The following is a 27981-nucleotide window of genomic DNA, read 5'->3' on the forward strand; positions in this document are numbered from 1 at the left end:
TAGAAATACCTTTCCTTGCTTCTGTTCATTCACGTTGGACACTTCTTACACAAACAGGCCTGAGGAATAGTGATGGCTCTAAAGAATGTTCTCATTACAGGCTGCTCAACAGGAATTGGATTGTCCATTGCGGCAAAACTGGCCAAGGACGAGCAGAAGAGATTCAAAGGTAACTGTTGGTGGTTGTTACTGTGTGAAGGATGGGAACAGACAACTAGCTGCTCTGGTGTAAAGAATGGATTAGTGTTTATTTATACAGGACAAACCTCTACTGTGTTCTCGTAATAGCCATTTATTTTCATTGTGAGACCGATCTGGAGGTCAGTTTGGAAATGTATTATGCAGGAACCACCTGTAGCCAATTGTACATTAACATTTACAGTTTCCACTGCCAACAGTGATTTGTTTTTTGTTTTTCACATTTCCCAACATATGTATGTTTATTCTGTTAGATACCATACACTTACTGTAAGCGGTCAGAATGTAGGTATACCAGCCCTTACCATGTAATCCTGTGTGCAGAGAATGCTATGTAAAGCATGTGGTTAGGTAACAAAGGTTTGTGTAAGAATTCAGCATTAGAATGAACATAGACTTTTTTTTTTAACTTTGAAACCTAGTGAATAAAAACTACATTGTGGTTAAAGGACAGGTACAGTATTAGTATTAGATGCATCGGCATTAGCGTATATAAGACACACTGCTAAATCTTTCCCACATGCTTTTGTGAAGGTATATGAAGAATGGTTCATTACCCACATACTGTAACATGAAATGGCGTTCCTGTGGGTGGAAAAAACATGGTTGATTAAAGGAGCCACTAGATGTTGGAAAAGACAGATAATGGTAAGACAGCAGTGCTGAGAGAGGGATATAAGGATTAATTACTCGTCACAGTTCATGGATACGATATAGCAACCGGTGACAAGATTGTGCCATTAAAGTGGGATCAGGAACACACACACTGGACTGTGCATGGTTTAATGAACTTTGCCTGGTCGGATGAAACCTGCTTCCTACAGTTTCACTCTGATGGAAGGACCAGGATACCACAAAAGCAACATGAGCTCATACAGTAGATCCATCTTGTTGGCTCTCATCAATACAATAAGCAGAACATTGTTGTGAATCAGGGGCATGTCATGGCAGCAGTGTACCTATTTACAACTAGTCTTTTACATCAAGAATTGTTCCACAGAGGACGATTAGGCCAGTCATACAATGGACCTCGGGGCATGCCCGTCATTTCTGTCCTGACAAATAATACCTCTTAATCTAATGGATCTTTAGGCTAAGTGCTGTATGTCTTCACATACAGCTTTACATAGTTACTATGTTGGTTCCAAAAATTATATTTGGATTATTTTTAATACTGAATGGTTATTTAATTATGTGGAACACCTGGAACAATTATGAAAGCTTTGTTTTTCCCCAAAAAGCTCCAAATAAATCTGTATTTTTGGTGAAAACATTACAATTGCTCCCAGCAGTGACGAGACCTTTCTCCTGCCAACAGCACAATATACTATTGTGTTTTAATATGATGTTTATCATCCAGCTCTTTCCCATTCTATTGGTAAAATATTCTTAATGCTAGTTACAAGCGATTGCTCTGTGGACCTCATTCAGAGGCGTTCATTAGTTGCAAGCGGTCGCACTGAATCAGTGCGGCCGCTTGCATCCCGAACAACCGCCTCCCTGTCAATCGCTAAGCTGTGGGTTAACACCTACAGCTCTAGCAACTGACATGGGTGATGGTCGAGATCATCGCGACCATCGGGGCTTACGACCAGACCCTAAGGTTGGGTCTGGGCACTCGTAAGCCCCAGGGAGCTTCCTGCTCTGATTGAGCAGGATGCTCCCCACTGACATCAGCAATGAGGTCAGTGGGGCTGCCCCAAAACGGCAAGTGTTCCAGCGAGAACGCCTCCATTTGGGCAAAACGGCAAGTGTTCCATCTGCCCGCCTCCCAAAAGGGGCGAGCTGTCACTCACCATCAACAGCTCGCCCGTCTGCTGTGAGACCCCTAGCGACGGAGCGTTCGTCGCTAGCCGGGTCTCGTGCATGCGCACGACGGAGCCGGCTCCGTCGTGCTCATGCCCAGTGGGGCAACATCGAGTCGGTTGTGAGTGCTCAGTGCTTGCGACCGACTCTGAATGACCCCGTGTCTGTATTGACACGTGGAAGCAAATTGACAAGTGATTTCTGTGCTGCCAGAAAAATAACACACTGGGAATAATAATAACTAATATTTGCGTTGGCTGTTACTGTATCCAGTAAGTCTCTGAGGCGTGTTAGGCATCATTAACTGCTGAGCAAATTCTGAGCAATCACACACGGTATCCGGATGGAAAATTGAGGGACAAAAATTCGACAGGTTCAAATGGTCGACACAAAAATGGTTGACATATTTTGGTCATGGTTTTTCAACATTGTTAGGGTTAGGCACTTCGAGGAGGGTTAGGCTAGGGCTATGTTTAGGTACAAGGGGGGGGATTAGGATTAAATGACAAAAAAAACTTTTTTTATTGTGTCGATCATTTGAACGTGTCGACCATTTGTTAGTCAACCTTCTGTCCATGTCAACCATCTGGTGTTGACCTATTGACTGTCAATCTAATTACTGTCGCTCAATTATACCACACCCTCACATACTGTACATGCTGATATTGTCCTTAGTAAATTCTCTGAATAATGTATTTCTAGGGAGTTATTTGTGCATTAATGTCCTATGTATATACATAATTTATGACACACACACAAAATATTTATGAAAACAATTTTGGGAATATGTGCATTGACTTTAGAAGTCACCCTCTTCTTTTTTTTTTTTTTTTTTTTTTTTTACTCTCAATTGAGTGCATTAGACTATTCCTAGTGTATTTTCTGTAATGAAATGGGTTAAGCTCTGATTGCATCAGATGTATAACCAGCTGCCACCTGCTAGTAAGTTCCCTAGCAACCGTCAGTAGATACTGTATAGCCTTACTTCTGTGATCAGAACTGGTAGAAATAAAACCATTATTTTTAGGTTAATGAATGTTTTATCCAAAACTACCACTGTAGTAGATATTGACAATTAAAACACTTTCTGCCAAAGTGTCTTTGTAGTAATAACCTACGGGATCCTGCGGCCGGCGGTTCATATCCCGACAGCGGAAGCCCGGCAGAGGTGAAGATCCCGACTGAACTAAAGGTAAGTATAAGCTAACCTAACCCTTCCTTAGGGGTGCCTAACCCTAACCCTAACCCTAACCCCCCCTTCCTAAACCTGTTTCCCAGGGGGGTACCTAATCCTAACCTCCCCTAGGGGTGCCTAACCCCCCCTTCCCCTAGCCTAACCCTAACCTCCCACGGGGGTGAATAACCCTAACCCCCCCCTTTCCTGCTGCCTAAACCGAAGTCTCCCGGCGGGTGCCTAACCCTAACCCCCCTCCCTGGGGGCTGCCTAACCCTAAGTGCCCCCCGGGAGCCCCTAACCCTCCATCTTCCCCCCGCGGCTGTCCACGCCCGATGCCTGAATTACCTTCGATCGGGATGCCGGGCTCCCGGCGTAGGTATAATCACAGACGCCTGTCATTTAACCCTTGCCCGGATTAGACAGTCGGGAAGCCGGCGGTCGGGATTCCGTCCGTCGGCTCCCGACTGCTTCCCGTTGCGGGAATGTAACATGTGAGATAATGTAGGTATATCCCACTTACCTCCCCACGCTGATAAGAAATCACTCTGCGTAATTTCACATCATACCAATTCTGACGCCGCAGCTCTATAGATGTCCTATGGGGAATGCTCATATTTTTAGTATCCGTATTAGCGCAATGGTGCCTTTGCTGCATTCAGGTCAAATAATTTACACTTCAGTAAGGATTGTTTTTATAGCCATACATTCCTTAAAGTGCATGGCTTACTGTTTTATGTCATATTTACCAACAGACCAGCTCCATTGTCTGTTCTCCGATACGCCCCTTAAACAAGTGTAAAATACAATTAATGGTGGCAACATTTACACTACATACATAAAAGTGGTGCTTCAAGTCCCTGAAGGGAACAACATATAAATGACTTCTATTTTGTTTTTAAATGAGATTCTCTGCAAAGCAAAACTAGAAGGTGAAAAATGCTTGCATTAAATTAAAGGCCTAGGTGTGATCTAGCCAGTTCTGAGCTGGTGCAAAAACTAGAGTGAAAAGGGCTGTGCGCCCTTTTCTATGGTAAGGAACCCCATTAAGAATGACCCTCTTTACCCTCTCCTGTCCGTAATTTTAAAAATAGCAAATTTTGCAGTGCTTCACAGAACCAGTCTCACCAGTGCCCTACTCCTCTGCAAGCACTGCGATCTTCCTCCTCCTCTAGCCATACACCCGTACCCTTATGCCTTAGCAGACACCTAGGCACACCTGCAAATGCACATCACCACTGAATAGGATTTTGGGCTGCACCTTGGCCATTCACTTAATAAATGACATCCACTATGTTTTAGGATCTAATGCTTTTTCCAATGCACAACTCTAATTCTATACTTTAGGGTTAACTGAATCTTTGTTATACAAAGAAAAAAAGTCTATTTGCGCTGATTAGACACCATTAATCTATAATTATAAAGTAAAATAGAATAATCAGGGGGTCTGATGTTCATTAAAAAAATAATATATATTGATATATTCTATATGCAATGTATATTTATTCAGGCTAGAATATGTCTACCCATATTGTAAACATCTATATTTTAACATGTAATACATACTGTATGTACCAACAAAAACTGCATATAAAAATACCTAAAACCAATTAAATAACATCACCAATTAAATAATGATCACAATAACTCCATGGAGATCTCCTAGTCTAATCTATGAATGACACTGTGTTTTTAAAAAGGACTCGGTCCATATATTCAAAAGACATTGCTCCTGGTTTTAAGTCCCAAATAAAATGCAGATGGAAACATGAAAGCTTGTATAGTCACCACTCTCCACTAATGTTGGTAGTCAGCGCTCAGTATGCTGTGCGGGAATAGGCAGTCCTGCATATCTCCTGTGCTGTAAAGAGCGGTGCTGCGGTTGCACGCCGCCCGTATATACACCTGCGGGACTCCGTCTGGGCTACAGATGCTGACGCTAGAAGTGGACGTCAGTAGCTTCTATTCCATATGGTATGGAGGATTCCCCAAGTGGACAGCAACAACAATATATATGGCAACCAGTCCCAGCGATGGCAAAGGGGAAAATGCACTAAGATAACAATTGTCCAGTCGAGCATTCACATATAGGGCTTAGGATCTAAAGCCCTATGTGAATGCATGACTGGACAATCTATTTTATTTTATAATTATAGATTAATGGTGTTTTATCAGCGCAAATAGACTTTTTTTCTTTTGTATGTCTTTGTTACACCATATTATGTGATGGTGTAGGTGTGTATTCACATGCACACATGTCATTTTGCTGCTGTTAAATATATTTTTGGTCATTTGACTGCAAGAATATAGATTATATACATATATCTTCTTTTTATTCATTAGCGCCTAACCTCTTGTTTTTGTAATGAATCCTTGTTATAACTCCATATTTTTTAGATAGTAATAACTTTTGTGGATCTGGGTTGCTCCCATATAAAGTTAGACAGCCCTGGTTGGTTAGAGCTGAGGCTGCTGTGTTATTATGGTGTTCTGTGGACCTCATGTTTGTTACATATGGACTGGAGAAAGGTGGCATAGTCACTGCAAAAGGCTAAGGAGAACCCCTACACTGTTCAGCACTGGACCTGTCCAAAAGTAAAGCTGGTATACTAGTATAAGCTCAGGGAGAAAGAAACCTGGAAAGTCTAAGAAATGGCAATTATTATTGGGGGACCCAATGGTTACCCCCAAACATGGCAGTCAGCACATAGTGACTCCTTCTCTGTTACAGAGCATACACTTGATATGTGGCATGGTTGCCACGACCTGGGGGTTACTGTTTTTGCCTAGCCACCACTCAATAGGGTGACTAGGAAGTCTAGGAGTTTTTCAGTGCAGGAGTTTATTGTACATGAATAGAGGCCAAGCTACCTTTTATGTTTGGGCCACATCAACTAAAAGTAACTAGCCCAGAATTGAGTAGCCCAGGGCATCGCCACTGAGTATAGTGGAACACCCCAAAATAATGATACCTCTGGTTGGCTAGCACAAGAGCTTTTGAGTAATGGGCATGATGTCTTGTGGACCATGTTGTCCTTTACATGGGGATCTTGTTGGAGAAGTGCACTAGCTGCCTACTTTTGTGAGATTCTTTTTAGCCCCCACCGCAGGGTGTGAGGAAGAGTCACTGCACTATTCAGTGCTCAGGTTTGGCTGCAATATGTTGAGGGCCTTAATCTGCATTATTCCCTTCTCCTGTCTACTAATAACAAAAACTAGGTTAGGGTCTTTTTGACTCATACTATCATATTATAGGGATACAAAAGGGATTGGTGTTGTATAGCATTCTGGTCCAGGAACTGATATGTGCAAGTCTAATTGATCCCCACCCCCATGACTTTTCTGATGGCAAAATTCAGAAAGTAAATCACATGATTGATGAGGTCACTGATGTAACATAGAGCATTTCAAACATTTTAGCTTTGGCCAGAGTTTTAACTATACTGAAAAAAGTTAACCCAAAATCAGCTTTATCTAATTGATGGTTATAAACTTCTTTTTTTTTTTTTTTTCAATCAAATAATTATTTACTTTACTTTTTGGCTTTATTAGTTTATGCAACAATGAGAAATCTTGGAAAGAAGGACGACATGGTAAAAGCTGCAGAAGAATATATGGGGAAAACTCTGGAAATTAAACAGCTGGATGTGTGCAGTGAAGAGTCCATAAGAGCATGCGTCAATAGCATCCCAGACCGCCGGGTAGATATTTTAGGTAAGTAGGATAACATGGCTGTAAAATATAGGTAATTAATTAAAAAAACACTGATGCATTTATACAGGTGTGTGATGGAAATATTGTGTAAAAAAAATGTCAATACTTTTCCATAGATTTTTGGGCGCTGAGTAAAATTCCATCAATTTCCATTTTTCTACAAAATGAAAATGTGATTTCGCTATCCATTAATTAGTCAGTTTTTACGTATAAATCTATTATTTTAATTTTAGCTGCTTTTTTTAATAGAATTTGTACCTTTTGATATATCAACTGTCAAATTATATTTTTTGGAACAAAAAGAAGACATGGGGGTGGTTAAGATACAGCTGGTGGCTGAGGATAGTCTTCCAGAAAAAAACGTTATCTGGGAAAATTTGCTGGATGCCAAAAAAAGCCCTAACCAGTCTTCACAACAAACTAGGGGTTAAATTTACTAAGATTCGAGTTTGGTCAAGATTGCAATCTCAGGTGAGCTTAGGCATTTTTTTCAACACGCAAAAATACTAAAGATAAACTTGGGTGAGATGTCTCTGTTTTCACTGTAAAACTCGGGTGAGATTGCAAACTCGAATAAACTCGCCACCGGCCAAACTCGATAGTACTTTTCATGAAACGATACAACTCTGGAATTTACTAATAAATGAGATTACAATCTCTTGTTGTCATTGTAGTAAACTCATAACTAAACAGAACTTTCAAATAGACCACCTCCTGAGCTGCGAGTTTGTCAGCAACATACACAGATCAGTGTGATTTGTGTATGTTTCTGCATGTAAACCTTATGTACAGGGTTCAAAGTGAAAAAAAAATTATGTAGGGTCCCCCCCCCAAAAAAAAAGCATAACCAGCCCCGGGCTGCTTAGCCAGTCTTGGTTCCTAAACATATGGGGGGGAAAAGGTGTAGGGTTCTCCTGTATTTTAGGAACCAGCACCTGGCTGCTGATTAGTCCTGGTTTTAAAAATAAGGGGGGAAATTGTATAGGGGTACCCCTATGTTTAAAACCAGCCCCTGACTCCAATCTGGCCGCGGTGTAATGCCACAGCCAGTGAACCCTATCACCGGGTCTCCCTGGCCAAAGCATTAACACCCTTCTTGGTAAATTTGGGTGTTTCAGAAGCCTAATCTCACCTGAGTTTCAGTGTGTCAAAACGCGTTTAAAAACGGCAAAAGTCGACCAAACACGAATCTTAGTTAATTTACCCATAGGACTTATGAAGCACTTTGTAAAAGCTTTGCCAAAAGAAGTATTTTATTTATCTGTAAACAGTTTCTAGGACTGTCGGATGTCAAAATGAAAAAAGGTATTCTTTTGGACCAGACTATCGAAAACTAACAGACAAGTACAAATATGAAAATGGAAACTCTTAAAAGAGATGCTTGGAATGCTTTTAAGGAAGTTGTAAAGAAGATCTTGAGGAACATCAAACAAATCCTAACTGCAAGCAAATAGTGGAAAACATGCTAGAAAAATACAAAACAGTAGGTTGTTCAATGAGCTTTAAAGTTCACTTTCTGAATGATGATTTGGAATACTTTCCTGAAAACCTTAGAATCATTAAAGGAGAGAGATTCCACCAAGACATAAAGGAGATGGAACGACGATACCAGGAAGATGAGATGGTAGCATTATGAAAGACTGCTGTTGAAGATAAAGAACCAAACAAAGCTTTGAACGGAAAAGAAAAAGGCAGTAAAAGGACTTGTAAACAACACATCAAATATCCTTGGAATCAGCCAATGATTTGCAGAGAATTTTCAGGAAGTTAGTTTTGCTCGCCTATGTTGTTATGATTTTCAACTCCTGACAGTCAACACATTTGCAGACCATAAAGATGCTCATTCTTCTGCTTTTCTTCACGTAGAACAAATATTTGCTGCACAGTAAGTCTACAATGTAATTTTAGTGCCAAGGCCAAATAAAGTGACTTCCTATTACAGTAAGAAACCGGATGAAAAAAGTGTTTGTTCATTTCTGCTAATAACTGTTGTGAAACAAGACGAGCGCATTTTAATTTATTTTATAGTGATAATCCATGTAATACAGTAACTGTTTCATATAAAATATAAATGACATCATAACTTTATATTGGAATAAGAATGTCGGGCTGTATGCAGTGAGGACTGGGTTAAAAAGATAAATGGTTTTATTTTTATTTTCCTATACAATCAGTATGCTGAATGTCTTCAGCTGCATATTTGTATTTTAATTAGGGGTGAGTGGGTTCGGATTTCTGAAATCCGAACCCCCCCGAGCCCCCCCAATCCGAGGCCGATCCGAGGCCGATCCGAGTCAGGCTCGACTTTTCCCGCCTGACTCGGATCTGAAATCGAGGCAAAACGTCATCATCCCGCCTTCCGGGTCTCGCGGGTATTTGGATCCTATATAAGGTACCCGCGGCGGCGCCATTTTCTCACTCGGCTGTGGACAGTGAAGAGGGAGGGTGGGAGTTAGGGCTGGCTGGGCTGTGTAGTGTAGTGCAGAGTAGTGTTGTGCTGTGCTGTGCTGCGCTGTGCTGCTGTTGTCCATAGGGGCTGTGTCCACTACTTCAAAGTCCATAGGGGCTGGCTGTGTTGTGCTGTGCTGCTGTTGTCCATAGGGGCTGTGTCCACTACTTCAAAGTCCATAGGGGCTGGCTGGACTGTGTTGTGCAGTCAGTTGTCCATAGGGGCTGTGTCCACTCCAAAGTCCTGTGCAGTGTCCCAGTCCTAAAGGGGTGCTGTAGTGTTGTCCAGGGGGTGCTCTGTCCATCAGGGGTGCTCCCCCCAAGTGCTAAAAAAATAATATTTTCTGTGTTTGTGAATTGTGTGCGCAGTAGCCGCACATGCATCAACAAAGTAGTGCCAAGCGTGCGCCTGTGTCATAAGTAAAGGGCCGGCTGGCTTGACCGTTAAAGGGTGCTGTAACCCCCAAAGTACACTCCAAACCAAATAAATATTTTCTGTGTTTGTGAATTGTGTGCGCAGTAGCCGCACGTGCATCAACAAAGGAGCAGCGCCAAGCGTGCGCCTGTGTCATAAGTAAAGGGCCGGCTGGCTTGACCGTTAAAGGGTGCTGTAACCCCCAAAGTACACTCCAAACCAAATAAAAAAATATTTTCTGTGTTTGTGCGCTCCTTAGCTGCACTTATATATCAATATAACATAAATGGAGGACTAAACTTTCTCCGATAAAAATAAAATAGGGAAAGATCAAGAACCACTTCCTCCTAGTGCTGTTGCTGCTGCTGGGAGTTGTTCATCATCCCAGAGAGGAAGTAGGAACACCACTAGATTCCACCTGCATCCTCAAAGCAGCAGCGACAAGCGTGCGTCTGTCTGTTAAAGGATGGTGTAACCCTCAAAGTGCGCTCCACAAACAATAAAAAAATTCTTCTTTTTTTTTCTGTCTTTGTGAAATGTGTGGGCTGTAGCCGCACCTGCATCCTTAACGCAGCAGCGACAAGCGTGCGTCTGTCTGTTTGAGGGTGGTGACACCCTCAAAGTGTGCTCCACAACAATAAAAATATTCTTCTTTTTTTTTCTGTCTTTGTGAAATGTGTGGGATGTAGCCGCACCTGCATCCTTAAAGCAGCAGCGACAAGCGTGCGTCTGTCTGTTAAAGGGTGGTGTAACCCTCAAAGTGCGCTCCACAAACAATAAAAAAATTCTTTTTTTTTCTGTCTTTGTGAATTGTGTGGGCTGTAGCCGCACTTGCATCCTCAAAGCAGCAGCGACAAGCGTGCGTCTGTCTGTTAAAGGGTGGTGTAACCCTCAAAGTGTGCTCCACAAACAATAAAAAAATTCTTTTTTTTCCTGTCTCTGTGAATTGTGTGGGCTGTAGCCGCACCTGCATCCTCAAAGCAGCAGCGACAAGCGTGCGTCTGTCTGTTAAAGGATTACATCGGTGACAGCATCCAAGTAGGCATGTCAGACAGTCCGTACATGTACTGGCAGGAAAAAGAGGCAATTTGGAGACCCCTGTACAAACTGGCTCTATTTTACCTGAGTTGCCCCCCCTCCAGTGTGCACTCCGAAAGAGTGTTTAGTGCAGCCGGGAACCTTGTCAGCAAAAGGCGTAGGAGGTTGCTTCCACAAAATGTGGAGAAGATGATGTTCATAAAAATGAATTATCAACTTTTCCAGGGAGACCAGCCTCCAGAACGTACAGAGGGACCTGTGGTGGTGGATTCCAGCGGGGACGAATTAATACTCTGTGAGGATGAGGATGTACACAACACTGAAGAGGGTGAGGAATCGGTGAATGAGGAGGATGAGGACGACATCTTGCCTCCGTAGAGCCAGTTTGTGCAGGGACAGATTAATTGCCAGCTTGTTTTGTGGGGGCCCAAACGAACCAATCATTTCAGCCACAGTCGTCTGGCAGACCCTGGCACTGAAATAATTGGTTTGTTAAAGTGTGCATGTCCTGTTTATACAACATAAGGGTGGGTGGGAGGGCCCAAGGACAATTCCATCTTGCACCTCTTTTTTTTCTTTGCATTATGTACTGTTTGGGGCCTAGTTTTTCAAACTGCCATCCTGTCTGCCACTGCAGTGTCACTCCTAGATGGGCCACGTGTTTGTGCCGCCCACTCGTGTCGCTTAGCATAGTCATCCATCTACCTCGGTGCAACCTTTTGGACATAAAAACACTATTGTGAGGTGTGAGGTGTTCAGAATAAACTGGAAATGAGTGGAAATTAAGGTTTTTGAGGTTAATAATAGCATAGGAGCAAAAAAATCAACACATTCTGTGATTTAGCTGTTTTTATGCTTTTTTAAAAAAAAATACAGATCCAAAACACAAAACCCAGAACCCAAAACACCGAAGGGTGGTTTTGGCAAAACCAATCCAGATCCAAAACACGAAGAAAGATCCAGATCCAAACACAAAACACGAAAAATGGCCGGTGCACACCCCTAATTTTAATGTGAGTGGAGACCATGGAATATAATCAGACATAGTAAAGTCCAATACAGGATAGTTCTCTTCCGTGTGCAAGTTATTATGAAAACTGGTTGAACACTTGCATATATTTTCTAAACAATAGTTTCTGAAATCTGGGATTATCATTATATTATGCCAGAAACTGACTCATTGATAACAAATTATTTTCAGAATAAGTATTTGTGTAGCATAACAGCCCTTTAGAGGGTTTGGACCTGATGCAGAGGTATTAATATGCAGCTTGTTTAGTGCACAGGTTCTCAAACTCGGTCCTCAGGACCCCAAACAGTGCATATTTTCCAGGTCTCCTCACAGAATCACAGGTGAAATAATTAGCTCCACATGTGGATCTTTTAAAATGTGTCAGAGTAATGAGTACACCTGTGCACCTGCTGGGTGACCTGCAAAACATGACCTGTGTGGGGTCCTGAGGACCGAGTTTGAGAACCTCTTGTTTAGTGTATCTGTGTGAATCCGCAATGCTCATGTACAGAAAGACAATGTATGCTTCTGCACCTTTACAGACCCGAATGCATTTTGTACACATGCAACATTATAACTGGTGATGTGGAATAAAGTACAGTAGGGAAGGGTCGTTCTCACATAGGCAAAGTTTGGTAAAGGCATGTTCATGCAAATGTGGCCTATTTAGACCATTAAATAATTGTATATATGCCTGTTAGCTGACGTACCATTTGCACCTGGTATCGTGCAGGTGCAAATACAAATTTGATGAAGATTACTTGTAGTTAGGGCTGGAACAGGGCTCTAGGCTGCCCTGGGCAGGCCCTTGACCCCTTAAGCTCATGAAGTCACAACTAGGGAGGCAAGACCGCCAGCTTTAAGAAGTAGAGCACTGCCCTGGCCTGAGCCAGGGTGCTGCCCAAGGGAAACTCCGGGCAGCTCTGCAGCAGTGCTGACTGCAGGGTGCCATTCCTCACTGCAAGCTTCATGCAGGATGCCGTTCCTCCCTGCAAACCACATGCAGGTGCCGTGGGACAGCAATGGTGCTGCCACCAGGACCTTATGCCCTGTGCAACGGCTCTACTCACGCACCTATAGTTATGGTCCTGCTTGTAGTAAACTCTAGGCGTATATGCTGCTACTTCATATGGATAGACATATGGATCTCGAGATGCATACAGCTCTGTATATAGGTTGATCATGCTGCTGCCTGGTGCTCCAGGATATAAGGGTGCAAGTTCTACCGCAGCCATGGGCATTAAATTTAGGGATATTTCTGAAATACATTTTTATTATACTTAATACTGGCTGCCAGGTCCAGCTGTTCAGTCACTCCAATGTCTGGTACAACCAGCCATCCCCTCCTCTTCTATTCCCTCCCTGCCAGTCATAATAGCTCTGCTCCCATAAAAGATGAGAAGCTGAAGATCAATGGAGGTAGACTCAGCCTGGCTGTTAGGATGATACCAGTAGAGTGGTGATGTGCCTAACAAGCTCAAAGCGGTCTTTCCCTTAAAGCTTCACACACCGGAACTAGAATGCCCCCAGGTCTTCCACTCCAAAGCGCAAAAGAAACTGTTAATAAGTAAACATAAATAAATAATTGAGGCTTATCACTACAAGATATTTGTCAAGGTGCTAGTGAGGGGAACGGCTGGTAGCAAGCAACCACACAGATGATACAATGCTGGGTCAGGGCTGGTGGCACACAGGCAATTAGAGTTATACAGTCTGGGTCAGTGCTGGTGACTGACAGCCAAGTTCAGTTAGAGACTTTTTCTGGGCTTGTAGCAAACAGGCAGATATGTTTAACCTAGATGGGACAGACAGATACATAATCCAGAGGCAGAGAAAGTCAATAGAAACTAGAAAACAAACTGAGTCAGACAAGCAGTAAAAATACAGATAATGCAGGTTCAGCTACAGCCCAGCAGGAACTATAGCTGGCACAGAAATAAAAGCAAGACTATTTAGCTTGTCACAAGCCAATGAGCAGTGTGATGAAAACTCATTCCCTACTACTCATTACTACCCAGACCTTTGTGCAGTTTGGAGAGTCTTTTAATAAGTTTCAACCAATAGCTTGGTTGGAAGTGCTCAGCTGTCACATTCCAAGAGCCTATCGTGACATAGTAGTGCTGCTGTGCAGTGCACCATGATCAATCGTTCTAGTAAAAGGAGTGAGCCTCTATGTCCATTGTCCCTCTAGCTTGGCTACTAGATCCACCAATTTGGAAATAAATATTGTTTTGATTTTGAAATAAATGAAACCATGAAGTTTGCATGTGGAGATCTCTGATGTGCTAATAGAGTGGGAACAAATATGGGAGAGACATGAAAGGTGTATAAGCTGATTATGATACACGCAGCTCAGGATGAAGAAGGGGACTATTCCAGTAACATTATGTATATTGGGCATGATATGAAAGTTTGGGGATTTCTTTTCTGGTAAATTACAAATGTATGAAAAATAGTGTTGGGAGGTGCACATTGGAAATTGTGGAAATATTCCAGTAGTAGCACCATAAAAACATGGAAGGGTCTCTTAAAAATATATCTATAGTGTCCAGTATTTTCTTACTATGTCCATGGTTGTAACTCTTCCTTTATCACCCGCAGTGAGTAATGCAGGAATTGGACTCATTGGTCCCATTGAATGCCAGAGCATAGAAGAGATGAAAACTGTGATGGATACAAATTTCTTTGGACTGGTCAGGCTACTGAAGGAAATATTACCAGACATGAAGAGGAGGAAGAATGGACACATAGTAATAATTAGCAGTGTCATGGGAATACAAGGTACAGTGACCCGCTCCATCTGTGCACTCTTCTCTTAACTGTACAGAAAACATTCATATAAGTTTAAGCAGCACACAACATAAGCTTAAGACAGTGGTCCTCATTCAGACCCGGTTGCAAGCACTGAGCGCTCGCAACCGGGTCGATGTTTATGCCCTTCACACACGCAGCGGCCGCACTGCGCGTGCGCAAGCCCCGGAGCGAGAGATCAAAAGGGGCGCAAGTCCCGGAGCCTCACTACAAAAGGGGCGGCTGTCGATGTTGATTGACACCTTGCCCCGTTTTGTAGGCGTGGCGGGGGGGTGGTTTCACAAACAGAGGCGTTCCTTAAGAAACGCCTGCCGTTTTGTGGGCGGCCGCACTGACATCAGCAGTGATGTCAGTGGGGAGCTTCCTGCTCAATCAGAACAGGAAGCTCCCTGGGGCTTGCGGTTGTCGAGAGCCAACCTTAGGATCTCGTCGCAAGCCCTGATGGTCGCGATGGTCTTGACCATCACGACCATCACCCTGGTCGGTCGATAAAGTTGTGGGTGGTAACCCACAGCTTAGCTAGCGACCAGGAGGCCGCACTTAAAATTACAAGCGGCCGCCCTCATTCAGAGCAAGCGGTCGCTTCTTGCTACTGCCTCTGAATGAGGGCCAGTGTGTGGTCTGTATTTCTGGAAAGGCCACACAGACCGGGACCTAGGCCAGCAAGATTGTAGGGAGGGCAGTCTGTTACTAGCAGTCATTTTTGTATGACCTCATGTTTGCAAGTTACATTTAGGATCTCACTGTAGGTGATGACAGGCTACACACCTACAGTACATGCTGCTGCTTATAAGCAGGGTTGTCAGTAGGGGTGCACTTAACAATCTTCCTACCAAAGGCAGCAACTAAAAGGTTTATTTTCCTATTCCTTACACCAGGCAATATAGTCATCTACTGTATTATACTTTTTCTAAAGTATCTGTAAATTAACTGGCTATCATAACTAATGCCAGTAGAGAACTAATGAAGTTCTGCAATTTCAGTTTCCTTCTGCAGTGTGGTCTCCTTCATGCCGAAACCAGCTGCCTGAGAAAACGGACTAGCCTACCATATTATAGGACCATTTCTCTTGCCAGGCGTAGCCTGTGTTTTTTATTTTTTATTTGTTCAAACCTCCCAATATTCCAATTTTTGGAATTGGGACAGTGTGAGAAAGGGGAGTGTTCATTGTGCAATTGGTGGTGGCTGCATCGCCATAGACTGCTCCCAAATCTCCTCTACTTCCAGGACAATGACTTTTGTATTTCCCAATGCAGCAGTGGTGGCAGGTGTGAACTGCACCCACTTCCTGCTGTGAGCGGACATGCCTTTTAGCATTTATGGCCGTCTGCATCAAAGTCATGTTCCTGCTGTTCCTTATTCATCTGGACATTTGGGAGATCCGTGTGTTGTCTTCTGGTAAAAAGGAAACAGAAAAATGATATGGAATGTAAAATAATTCAACCGCTTCCTTTTGCAAAGCATTAGTACTGGATAAAGAAGACAAATCAATTCTATATTTTTTGACAAATCTATCATTCCCCAGTCCAGGAATTGTATTAGGCATAGAATATTCACAATAAAAATGTAAAGGCTACTGTTCGGCCAGCCCCTCTATATCATCAATATGCATTAAAGCCTTAAGTTTTGTAAATATGGTGTGGATTCAGGAACACATATCCAAAAGGGCTCAAGGGTTCAAATCCCGACAGCGGCATCCCGGGAGCAGTGAAAATCCCGATTGTTCCAAGGTAAGTATTCACTAACCTAATTCTACACCCTAACCCTCCATTAGGGGTGCCTAACCCTAACCTCCACCACCCAAGTGCCTAAACCTAACCCCCCCTTCCACGCCACCTAAGCCTAAGTTCCCCGGGGGGGTGCCTAACCCTACCCTCCCCCCGTGGGTGCCTAACCCTCCCTGCCCCTAACCTACCCTAAACTCCTGGGGGGGGGCCTAACCCTAAGTCCCCCCCCCCCGGGAACCCTAAACCTAACCTTCCCCCACCCGCGGCTGTCCGTGCCCAGCTTGCCTTCGATCGGTAAGCCGGGTGTCAGGCTCCCGGTGTAGGTAAAATGACAGACGTCGGGAATTCGATGGGGAAGAACACGCAAAGCACAAATGTATAATCTACTGTATATGTCTGTATTACTGCATTGTGTGTGTCAGTAGTGTTCATTCTAGCACCCTGCATCTGTCACAACCCGTGCAGTTCTGCCTGGGGTGTCGCTCTCTGCTCTGGTGTTTCTAGCACACTCTGCTGATGCAACAAACTGCTGAGATACAGACCAAAGTGTGCTAGAAATCCCAGAGCAGAGAACGACACCCCAGGCAGAAAAGGGGAACTGTATGTATTGTGACAGATACAGGGTGCTAGAATGAAGACTGTTAGTGTGAGCATGTAATAATAGGATACTTCTTTCACTGATATCTCAAATTACTTTATAGGCTGATTTCTAAACACACTCACCTGTTCTTCATGCAGGTATTCTGTTTAATGACATATATGCAGCCTCCAAGTTTGCTGTTGAAGGATTTTGTGAAAGTCTTGCTATACAGACTTTGAAATTCAAACTGCAGTAAGTGTGACGTCCTTCAGTTATCAGGGTTGTGGAGAAAACACATATGCATGCATTAATGGCATTATCCTATTACTATTGGTTATTATACCATCTCATGGTGACCTCTTCATGACCTACACTAACATTTTGAGAAATTAATTTTTAAACTATTGTTCGTACATTTACCATATTTGGCAGACAATGAAAATCTAGATAGAAATCTGACTACTGTACATGATATGCTAATTAGAACAAATGGGGAGTGGTGCTGGCTAGTGATGTGCAGTCAGGAGAGGCAGAGCCTTTCCTGTCATACTTGGGGATAATCCAGAGTTTTGACTATAATAAATATAAGAACACTTTAAAGAAAATATTATAAATATCTTCTTTCTTTTATTCTATTCATTTTTATAGTGAAAACTCTGGAGTAAAAAGTGAGGCACTGCCTCCCCTATCTACCTTTTCTGCACATCCCTGATCAAAATTCACCACATTTCCAGCACTATATACTGCTTGTATAATGCCTACATTAACCCTTGGGTTCATATATGTAGCCAGTGCATCCCCGGGCATTTACCTCACTTCATATCACTGGTGCTGGATCACATTGATGCAATCATAGACCTTAGAAATATCACAACATTAGGGCAGATGTACTAAGATCTGGAAAGTCATAAATTGGAGTGTGTTAAATGACCAGCCACTCAGCTCCTAACCAGTGCTGTATCAGGATGGCAGTGCGCCCTGTGCTGGACTGCCGCCACTCTCGCTCCCCCCGCCCCCCTCCTCCCCCTGAGTGCATACGATTTCCAGCAGGGGTTGGGTGGAGGGCAGGAATTTTCCTTGCACTGCTGAGCAGCACTGCAAGATGTCTCTTTATTGAGACCTCCAAAGCCCGGCGGTCTGTGGACGGTGACCTTCGATGATTCCGCCCTGTGCGGAGGCACCAGCCGCACTGCCTTCCCTATGGCCCTGCTCCTAACTGTCATGTTACAGGCTGTTTTTGAAAAATGACAGTTAGGAGCTGATTGGCTGGTAGCTAATCACTCTCCAATTTATCACTTAGTTTAGTACATCTGCCCATGTCACTTCATTGCCTCACTATCTGTAATCTGGCTTCCATTTGTACTTCTGTCTCCACCTTCCCCTATCTTCATCTACCTGTTGGTGTCATCCAAGTGTCTTTTCTTGGCCCCCTTCTTTTCTCTATCTATACCTCCTCCCTTGGAGACCTCACCAGCTCCTATGGCATCTCATCAATACCACCTATACGCTGATGTCACCCATATTTGCCTATCCTCTCTCATCCTCTCACGCTTCCCCAACTGCCTGCCATCTCATCCTAAACTTCCCAGTACTTCCTAAACCTAAATCTTGTGTTCCACCCTTCAAGAGTCCCTCTATCTCTCACCCGTTGATAATATTACCCTCTCTTTTGTCACCCAAGTCTGCTGCTGCCTCTGTGTCATCCTTAACTCTGTCCTTTTTTCAAAGAAAATAAAGCATACCTATAATGTAGTATTCAAATGTAATGGAATTCAACCCCCAAAAATTCCCGCTTACGCACCAGTATATATGGAAAATAATATTCATAGGGCTTATTTACTGGAATTGCATTTAGATGCAAAATTCTCATTAAAAGATAGTATCCAATTAGACACTTGATTTCATTGCTTAAGATGCACAAGATGGATAAATGCTGTGATAATTAGATGCTGTGTTTCAGTGCAGGTTTTGCAGCTAAATGCCTTTCGAATAAATGAGGGAGACATAAAGGGAGATATACTAAGCTCTGAAAAGTGATAAATTGGAGAGTGATAAACCACCAGTCAATCAGCTGCTAACTGTCATTTTTCAAACACAGCCTGCAACATGACAGTTGGGGGTTAAGTGGCTGCCAGTTTATCACTCTCCACTTTATCACTTTTCAGAGATTAGTACATCTCCCTTTATGTCCTTATTGCCAGGACTGATAGAGCCATTGGCCACATTACTGGAGGGATTGGAAACTGGAGGGGATGCAGATACACCCCATTGTGTTCCTATGCTGTGCGCACAGAGGGGTGTTGTCACTGTATCGTGGGGGAGAGTGTTGCGGCAGCATGAGTGGTGTGGTTACACCTCCCCTGCACTACCGGGTTCCTACAGTGTCCCGGGCCCTTGTACTCTCCCTGTGACACCCCTGGGAACATTAAGACTAGGCTGGAACACAGAGATACTAGGATGCCACTGTCACAACACTTAGATTATTTCCATATATGCTGATGAGACTACATAGCTTTTCTTTCCATGTAAGTGGGACATGTGTTAATGATTTTTATCCTCAATGCAATCACACAAAAGTGAATAATGAATCTGGAGTGTGCAGTTGGGAGCCATTTGCTTAGAAATATGGTGCAGACGTAAATGTGTATATTATTGTATTATAGGTTAAGCCTCATTGAGCCTGGTCCAGTCATCACAGAGTTTGAAAAGAAGGTTTTTGAAGACGGAATGAATATGGACCTTTCTGCTGCAGATCAGGAGACTGCTGAGATGTTCACCAATGTCTATCTTAAAAACTGTAAATCTATCTTCCAAAGCCTTGGCCAGACATCTGAAGATGTGGCAGAGGTAACAAGTGTCTATGTTTATCCTCTCCAGCTCTATCAAAGTGGTGTGGGCATCAGGGGTGTATCTAGGGGACTGAGCTCCCCTGGCAAAGTAAGGGACTGGCTCTCTACCCCCCCTCCTCCTCATCTGTGTTATTGTTCTCCCCCTCCTCCTCCCGTTATTGTGCCCCCTTCCTCCTCATCTGTGTTATTGTGCCCCCTCCTCATCTGTTATTGTGCCCCCCCACCTCATCTGTTATTGTGCTCCCCCTCCCATGTTATTGTGTCCCCCCTCCTCATTTGTGTTATTGGGCCCCCCTCATCTGTTATTTTGCCCCCTCCTCATCTGTGCAAATGTGCTCTCTCCCTCCTCCTCCTCATCTGTGTTATTGTGCTCACCCCCCTCCACCTCCTGTGTCTGTTATTGTGTGTCCCCCACCTCCCTTGCATTTTTGTGTTCTTCTATCTCTACTCCAGTAGTTCACTTACCTTCTTCTCTCTTCACATGTTCCTGTCTTCTCTGCTCCTCCTCCACTGTCACACTCTCTGAGGGTCTTCTCTTAGTCTCTGGTCACAGGCAATCAGGCAGCGTTGCAACGTCATGTCCGTGACATTGCCGGGAGATGGAACAGATGGAACCGATGGCCGTCCTGTGACCTCTGGTCAGTAGAGGTGGTCTTTGGCGGCGCCTATGTCATGTATGGCCCTGTGCCCGGTGACGCCAAGCGGACAGACAGAACTACAATGTGATTCTACCCCCTAGCCGCAGGTGGTACTGGAGGGTCACTCCCCCCAGGCTGACGCCCTTGGCAAGTGCCATCCTGGCTGTTGGATAGATATGCCCCAGGTGGGCATATAGGCTCCTGTCTGGAGTACAGAAGTTAATTATGCACATTTATCCTGCTCATTTTATTATTATATGGTCCCCTATGCCCATGTGACATTATACAAACTTTAATTACATTGACTAGGGAGTATATTGTTGCAAATAAAGTACATTGTCACCTACTAAAAAAGTAGAATTAGGATGGATTTTTAAATGAATATCATGGTTATATTCACTGTCTGCTTCTTGTAGCTTCTTGCCAGTAGATTGATGTATGCTTTAAAGTTAGCTCTGATCATAGCAAAGTGGGGACACATGGACTTTCCCATTGATCACAGTAAGTCCAGTTATGTCACAATATTAATGTTATTAGAGAACTGCAATGGAAAGATGTCTCAAATCTCACCAGGTGGCCTCATGTGTCAACTGCAGCTGGATAGTTAACACTCAGTGCTAGCAATATGGTATGCCCACGATAGGCTCCTTTGATTAAAGTTAAATATATATAATACATCAGTTCTTTATTATTTATGCTACTCAGCGGTTCACAGTATAGGCACTATTCTGAGTCGGCCGAAACTTGGCTGGATCTGTCTTTCTGTGAAATTGGATGTTTCGGGCCGGGAACTGGGCGATAATAATGCGATTGCACTCGGAACCGCTCTGACTTGTGGGAGAGTAATAGAAGTGTAAGCTCTGTGCAATTCTGAGTCGTGCATACGGGGTAGGGAAACCTGTCTCTGACCGATCTCTTGCACCTCACAAGGGGCTGATGCAAGTGGAGATAGTAATAATGACAGTTGAGTTGACTGGTGTAAAATCAATGGGTGGGATGGCGTGGTTCTTTGCTTGAAGATGCACTGACCCTTGCATTAGCTGAACAGAATCATGATGTAATAGATCAGCCCCTATACATTTTGCATCAACTGGCCTGTGAGAAAGCTGTTTGATAGTGAAACACGCGTCGGCAGTTTTGCTGGTGCTGTTTGTTATAATATAAGGATATATAATACAAATGCCACATCGAATGCACTTTGTGATACTTTGCACAATAATATTTATGTCCTCATCAGACTGGAATCACCTATAACATGTCTGACTAGCTGCTATTAGGAATGAGTTACACTGGGGAATATACCCTGAGATAAGTAACTCGATCATCCACACCATTCCTGAGACAGCAACTTTTCCAGTGCTATTTGTGTAACATTCCAAATAAATTGGCAGATATATGTTCTCTTTAGACTGCAATGAGTTATGGTGTTTCTGAACGTGACTACTAATACTAATAAACGAGTTTTAGTGGAGAATTTACCCTGTGATAAGACTGGACTTTTTACATCAAATATCACTCATAATGAACAGTGACAAATGAGCAGTGTCCTAGCCAATAATAGTGTGACCGGCTTTAACAACATTTGAAAATACGCTGTAATATCAGTGAACAGAGACCATTGCATTGCAAACTGTCAGACACAGTGGATGCCATGTGTTTGCAACAGGATGTAGTCAGGATGCCGTCTGTCGAAATGCTGACCGCCAGAATCCCGACACTGAAAGCTCGACATGGGACTAAAGATAGGAGTCTAAATACCGACGTCTATCATTAGTCCCATGCCAAAATCCCGACGTCCCGGCCTACCGAACGTAGGTAGGCCGGGCATTGCGAGCAGGTAGCTGCTGGGGATGGGTTAGGTATAGGCACCCCCGGGGGGACTAAGGGTTAGGTTTAGGGTGCGCGGAGAGGGGGGTTATGGTTAGGCACCACGGGGGGGGGGTTTAGGGTTAGGCACCACCCCCAGAGTCTTAGTGTTAGGCACCCCCAAGGAGGGGTTAGGGTTGGGGGGGGAGAGTGGAGGGTTACATATACTTACCAGCCGGCGTCTGGATTTTGATCTGTTGGGCTTCCAGGGACGGGATTTGAACCGGCGGCTTTTAAGCCGTCGGTATTTAATACCCAACCCGTTTGCAACATTGTATATATATTGTGTATTCTATGTAACTATTCTACAATATTATTGAAACTGTTATAAGAAGATCTCAATAGGGTTACATAGCTGGCAATGAATACCAGATTACTTTAACACCAGGGAATTCATATTATAAAAGCACTGAATGAGTGTGGGCTAACAACACATTTTGGGATTATAAAGAATCAACATCAATATTGGCGCAGCAGCCAAGCAGGACCTTATTTATAGGACACATAATCCCTGTGTGTAATTATCAGGGATTATTACAGTGTGTGTGGCAGGAAATAATATTTAAAATACAAACAGTAATAAGCACCAGCTGAACAATTGGTGTAAACACATTTCTTTATTTCTTTGAACATCCTATTGCTTTTTGTTTTTATTTTGCTTGCTTCTCATATGTAACATATTGGATATGGAACATTGAGTATATTTTTAGTTAGCATTATAATAAAAGTTACATTACAAGATCTGATACGTTACCTGTGTGCACCGATAAAAAGATTTATTTTCCCTCTTTCCCTGTTCCCTGTGAAATGATACAGATATATGAATAATTAAGCATTAGGTATTACATGTGCCTCTACCAGGTAAACTAAGCATTAGGTATTACATGTGTCTCTACCAGGTAATATAAATTATGTTTCATTATCAGCACTGTTAAAGAAACAAAAAAAACCTAGTATAGAGAAAACAGCAAGCCTGGCCCTCCCGCTATGCTTCTTCATCGCTTTCCATCACGTGGACAGCCAGGATGTGCACCACTTTAAGGGGTCTATTCATGTAGAACAGAGTGTGCAGACTGGTAATTTTCACTATATAATACATCATATTGATGCAATATAATTCTAAAGTATTTCTAAGTTGTGATTCAGCACGACTTACCTGTCCGGCGACTACCTCCATGAAGCAGAATTGAGAAACGAAACAGAAACATAAGGCTCCAATTAGCAACGAGACATAACCCCTTTAGCACTCGGTAAAGGGGTCATGTCCTACTTTCAGTATTTAACAAACAGCGGTGAACTAAGATTACAACTGTTTGTCATTGTGTTGCTTACGCCATCTATATATGGAGAGAGTGATACGGTCCCCATTGCTGTTTCTGGGGACCTAGAAAAAGCCTTCCTGCTTCAGTGAAGCCTTCAAGGAATTGTCAAGTCCCAGCGGGATGAAAGTGACATGCACATTTGCAGTCTGGCCGTCACGCATGCGCATGATGCATCAGCCCGTCGCTGTCAGCAATACAGCAGAGGATGCTGCTGAGGAGGGGGATGTCGCTGGACCACGTTGGAGGGGTAGGTGATGTTAAATACCAATAACATATTATTTAGTATCACTGCAATACTAAAAAAATATGCCGCTGGTATTAAGGTTCGTTGTTAAATGGGGCCCATACGATTGTATTGTATGTAGTGATTCTACACATGAGCTAAACCGTTAGAGAAATCTTCTGCATCTCCATGATAACCCCCTTCTTGAATACAATGAAGAGCTGAAAAGCCCTGTTCTCATGGGTGGTTCGTGAAACAGGGCTTTTCACTTCTACATGAATAGACCCCTTAACTTTAATAACTGAACACACAAATACACCTTGTACTGTGGAAGCAGGAACAATATTAAGGGGGGTATGTGCTAGAGCGGAAAAAATAGAACAATATGGAGCATAGTAGGGTTCACAAAGCAGTTGGACATGTGGCCTAGGGTTCTATTTAATAAGCCTTGGATGGAAAATAAAGTGAACGGAGATAAAGTACCAGCCAATCAGCTCCTAACCGCCATGTCACAGGCTGTGTTTGAAAATGACAGGAGCTGGTTGGTTGGTACTGTCTCCGTCCACTTTATCTCCATCCAAGGCTTAGTAAATAGACCTCTTAGTCACAGACATTTAAAATGGCTACAGCTATCCCTTGGTTTCACTATATTATTATAATTATTAAAATTATTATCCTTTATTTATATGGCGCCACAAGGATACCGCAGCACCTTAAACAGTACATAATCGAATAAGCACACAATACAACAGATATTAACAGTACAAACAATGCAGGATAGATACATGATTTATACATTGCTGCACAACACTTAGATAAGCAGCATGGTGTCTGTAACCAAGGGTTGGGTGCTGTTGTAAATTAGAGTATAATTAAGTGAAGGAGAAGCACATGAGGGAAGACGGCCCTGTTCGTGAAAGCTTACATTCTAAAGGGGAGGGGGCAGACAAACATGGGTGACACAGATTGGCTGGATACAAGGGTCACAATAGTCTAACATCTATGGAAAGGTTAGTCTAAACTTTAAGAGGAAAAAGAAAATACAGCAAAATTGCACCAAGCCTTATGATTTGGAGGCCACAGCCAAGGACCATTTGAGAGGTCATCTTGCAGTGTGGTTTGGTAAAGTATAGTTGGAGTGGATAAGCAGATTGCATGGGGAGATCACGAGGGATGCAGGCAGCATTGGAGATCCAGGTGCAGGCACAATCCATAGGCATGTTGGAAGTGTGGTGGTAGATAAAAGCAGTCCTTAATAGCAGGATTTGCTGATCTGGTAAATTCTCCTTCTGTTCTCCTCCTGTTTAACTCCTTATTAACTCCAGCTTTAACTTAAATGTTCTATTGACACTTCAAATCTAGGCACTGATGTTATGACAGCCTAGGAGTGACAAATAAGTATGACTCAAGCCAGGTGTCCACAATGATTCCACCCCCACCCCCTAACACCCACCTCACACAACAAAGGGTCAGCAGTAAAATAAACAAATGGTGAGAGGACTATATACCAACACAGCTACAGAGTACTTTCCTGCCTTGATACAGATTTTAAAATAATGTGAAATACAGTTTAATCAATATGCTGGGTGCAGTAGTAGTTAATTACCTAGCAGATTTAAACGGCTGTGCAAATAAAAACCAAGGCAGCAATATGCTGGGTGCAGTAGTTAATTACCTATGGATGAGAAGAGATGAAAAATCACATCACAGTTCCTTCCAGGTTCTAGTATAGTAAGTAATAACCTGGCTTCCATCTACTTCTGCTACCTCTTCCAGCTTCCACTATCTTTCACTAGATTACATCAGGGCATATTTATCAATTATCAGGTTTCAGACCTGATATTTGTAACATCTTATCACCGCGGCAATAAGAAATTTTATAGCGCCCAAATGTATTAACATTCACATGCAGGGACAGGGGTTCCGAAAGCAGCCCATTCCTGTGATGTGTTTGGGGTGAAGTAACCTTATCAGGACTTCTGTGCATGCGCCGTCTACTGTCCATGTGTGGCTGCCATTTTTTGCGAAGTGTAGACTATAGGTTAAAACGGGCTAATGCTATCTTCAGATGACATTAGCTGTGAGGCCAAGCTCTGGAATGCTTTGCATCCCGGAGCTTGGTAAGTCTGACAGTTTTGCAGCCCCAAAGAAACCTATGGGATTAGGCTGCTGTTGGAAATAGATATCAGAGATATGTGCTGTGGTCCCTCCTTGCTACATTCAGGGGGTACTTAATATTTGCGGATACCCCCCCCCCAAAAAAAAAAAAAAAAAAATTGGTGTTCTCGGGGAATATCCTGCAAATCTTATTTGAGAAATAGACCCCTAATAATCTCTGAAAAGAGGGTGATGTCCATCTGCTTCATACTTGTTGATGGTGCTGATATTATCCTGGACCAGGAGACTCACTTTGGACACGCTGCACCATCCCGGCCTTGCTACTGACTTTTATCCTACCGCAAATTGTTGCAGCTAGAAGCATAGTAACTCCTAGCTGTATATTTACTAAAGTGCAGATTTTTATAAGTGGAGTTGTTACCCATAGCATACAATCAGATTCTACTTATCATTTATCTAGCACCTTCTAGAAGATAATAGCTAGAATCTGATTAGTTGCTATGGGCAACAACTTCCCTTAGAAACACACTTGGAGGTATATATACTAAAGTGCAGGTTTTTATACGTGGAGTTGTTTCCCCCCCCTAGTGCCTAAACCCAACCCCCCTGCAGCCTCAACCTAACCCTCCCCCACTGCCTAAACCTAACCCACCCCCCCTAGTGCCAAACCTTAATCCACCTCTAGTGCCTAACCCTTGCCCCACTACTTACCCTCAGGATGCCGGTGGTTGGAATGTCAGCGTGGGGATCCACCTTCTTATCTTCATTATAGTTATATTACCTTCCGCTTGTTCCCCTTTTTCATAGGTTGATCCTAATTCTCTGTTAGCTAAAGGACCCAGACGTGACGTTGAGTGATGGCAGAAGTGCGGTTCCATGCCCTGGCAGCGCTGTTATATTGCCTCAACTGTATTATCCGGCCACCAATAGTAGAAATTTTGCTCGCCACTGGGTTACTATTCCCAATCTATATCAACATGGATAGTAACTGATGACATCAGGGTCCTGTAGATGAAGGGGATCTTTCCGCAACCCTTTTTCATATAGCACTGGGTTGTGCTGCCCCTTGCTATGATCCAATACTCGCCTTGTTATTTGGGTCTTCCACCATTATCGATGTCACATTAGCTGCCTAATTATTATATTATTATTATCACTGTAATGCTGAATGCTAAATGTCTGCTTGCATGTGCCGAGCTACCATTTCTATGTTGTTCTATATGCTCACTTCTGTTTTGCTACTTGTCAATTTATCTTACTACCCAATAAAAAAAATGCCCTAAAATGGCCACAGCCATGAAGTAGTTAATACCCTTATCGTGACTCAGGTAGACATCAGGCAGCTGCTAGTGGAGGTGGGTATCTCCTACTAGGAAAGCAGAATATAGTATGCACAGATTGTAGTTTGCTAGATCGAGGTATATGAACCATCAGCAAGACAAATGTGTAACTATGTTTTTCTTTTACAGCACACGCTAAAGATTATCTTGTCAGAAAACCCACCATTCCGTCACCAGACAAACACCCTATACACACCAATGACTACATTAAAGTATGCTGACCCTAATGGTGACCTGCCTATTGATACCTTCTACAAGATGGTCTTTCAACATGACAAAATTTTCAATGCAAGCCTTAATTTCATCAAGTTGTTGAGGTGGAGGAGTAAAAGAAGTTTTGACCTTGGGAAACCGCAGCCCTAAGAACTATTGTTTGCACTTACTGTACATTATATTTCTGGATCACTTTCTATGCAAAAAGTATTTAAACGTAACCAGTGCCGTTAGAAACCACAGCAGTGAAGGGTCAAAGTAATGACACTAACAGGGGTATTCAATATGGGAGCGAAAACATTGTTTTTGCGTTAATATCGCACCTATGACGTCATTATCGCAGGTTTTAGTTTTACACTGTATTCAATTTCAAAGACTTTTCGCAGGTTCGAAAAGTCTTTGAAAAAAAATGGGGATAACTTTTCACCACTGAATAGGTGGCGAAAAAAAGTGCAGAATTGGGGTTTAGGGTTTTCGACAGCGAAGTTT

The 27981-nt window shown here is 43.0% G+C and overlaps 1 protein-coding gene across 3 annotated transcripts; it reads left to right on the forward strand.

Moving 5' to 3' along the window:
- On the forward strand, positions 1–27981 carry LOC148474533 (retinol dehydrogenase 8-like). Of its 3 annotated transcripts, XM_088458465.1 has the most exons (7): positions 825–846; positions 3101–3196; positions 6731–6892; positions 14407–14586; positions 17082–17175; positions 19587–19770; positions 27409–27981. In XM_088458465.1, the coding sequence occupies exons 3-7, from the start codon at positions 6742–6744 to the stop codon at positions 27640–27642; spliced, it is 843 nt and encodes a 280-aa protein (XP_088314591.1). In that variant the 5' UTR covers positions 825–846; positions 3101–3196; positions 6731–6741; the 3' UTR covers positions 27643–27981. The 3 variants fall into 3 exon arrangements, with proteins under 3 accessions (XP_088314589.1, XP_088314590.1, XP_088314591.1); XM_088458463.1 differs by lacking the exons at positions 825–846; positions 3101–3196 and adding an exon at positions 1–169; XM_088458464.1 differs by lacking the exon at positions 3101–3196 and having other exon boundaries at positions 794–846.

Source organism: Taudactylus pleione, unplaced genomic scaffold, assembly GCF_031769625.1.
Source record: "Taudactylus pleione unplaced genomic scaffold, aTauple2 ptg000835l, whole genome shotgun sequence".
In the NCBI taxonomy this organism is placed as follows: domain Eukaryota; kingdom Metazoa; phylum Chordata; class Amphibia; order Anura; family Myobatrachidae; genus Taudactylus; species Taudactylus pleione.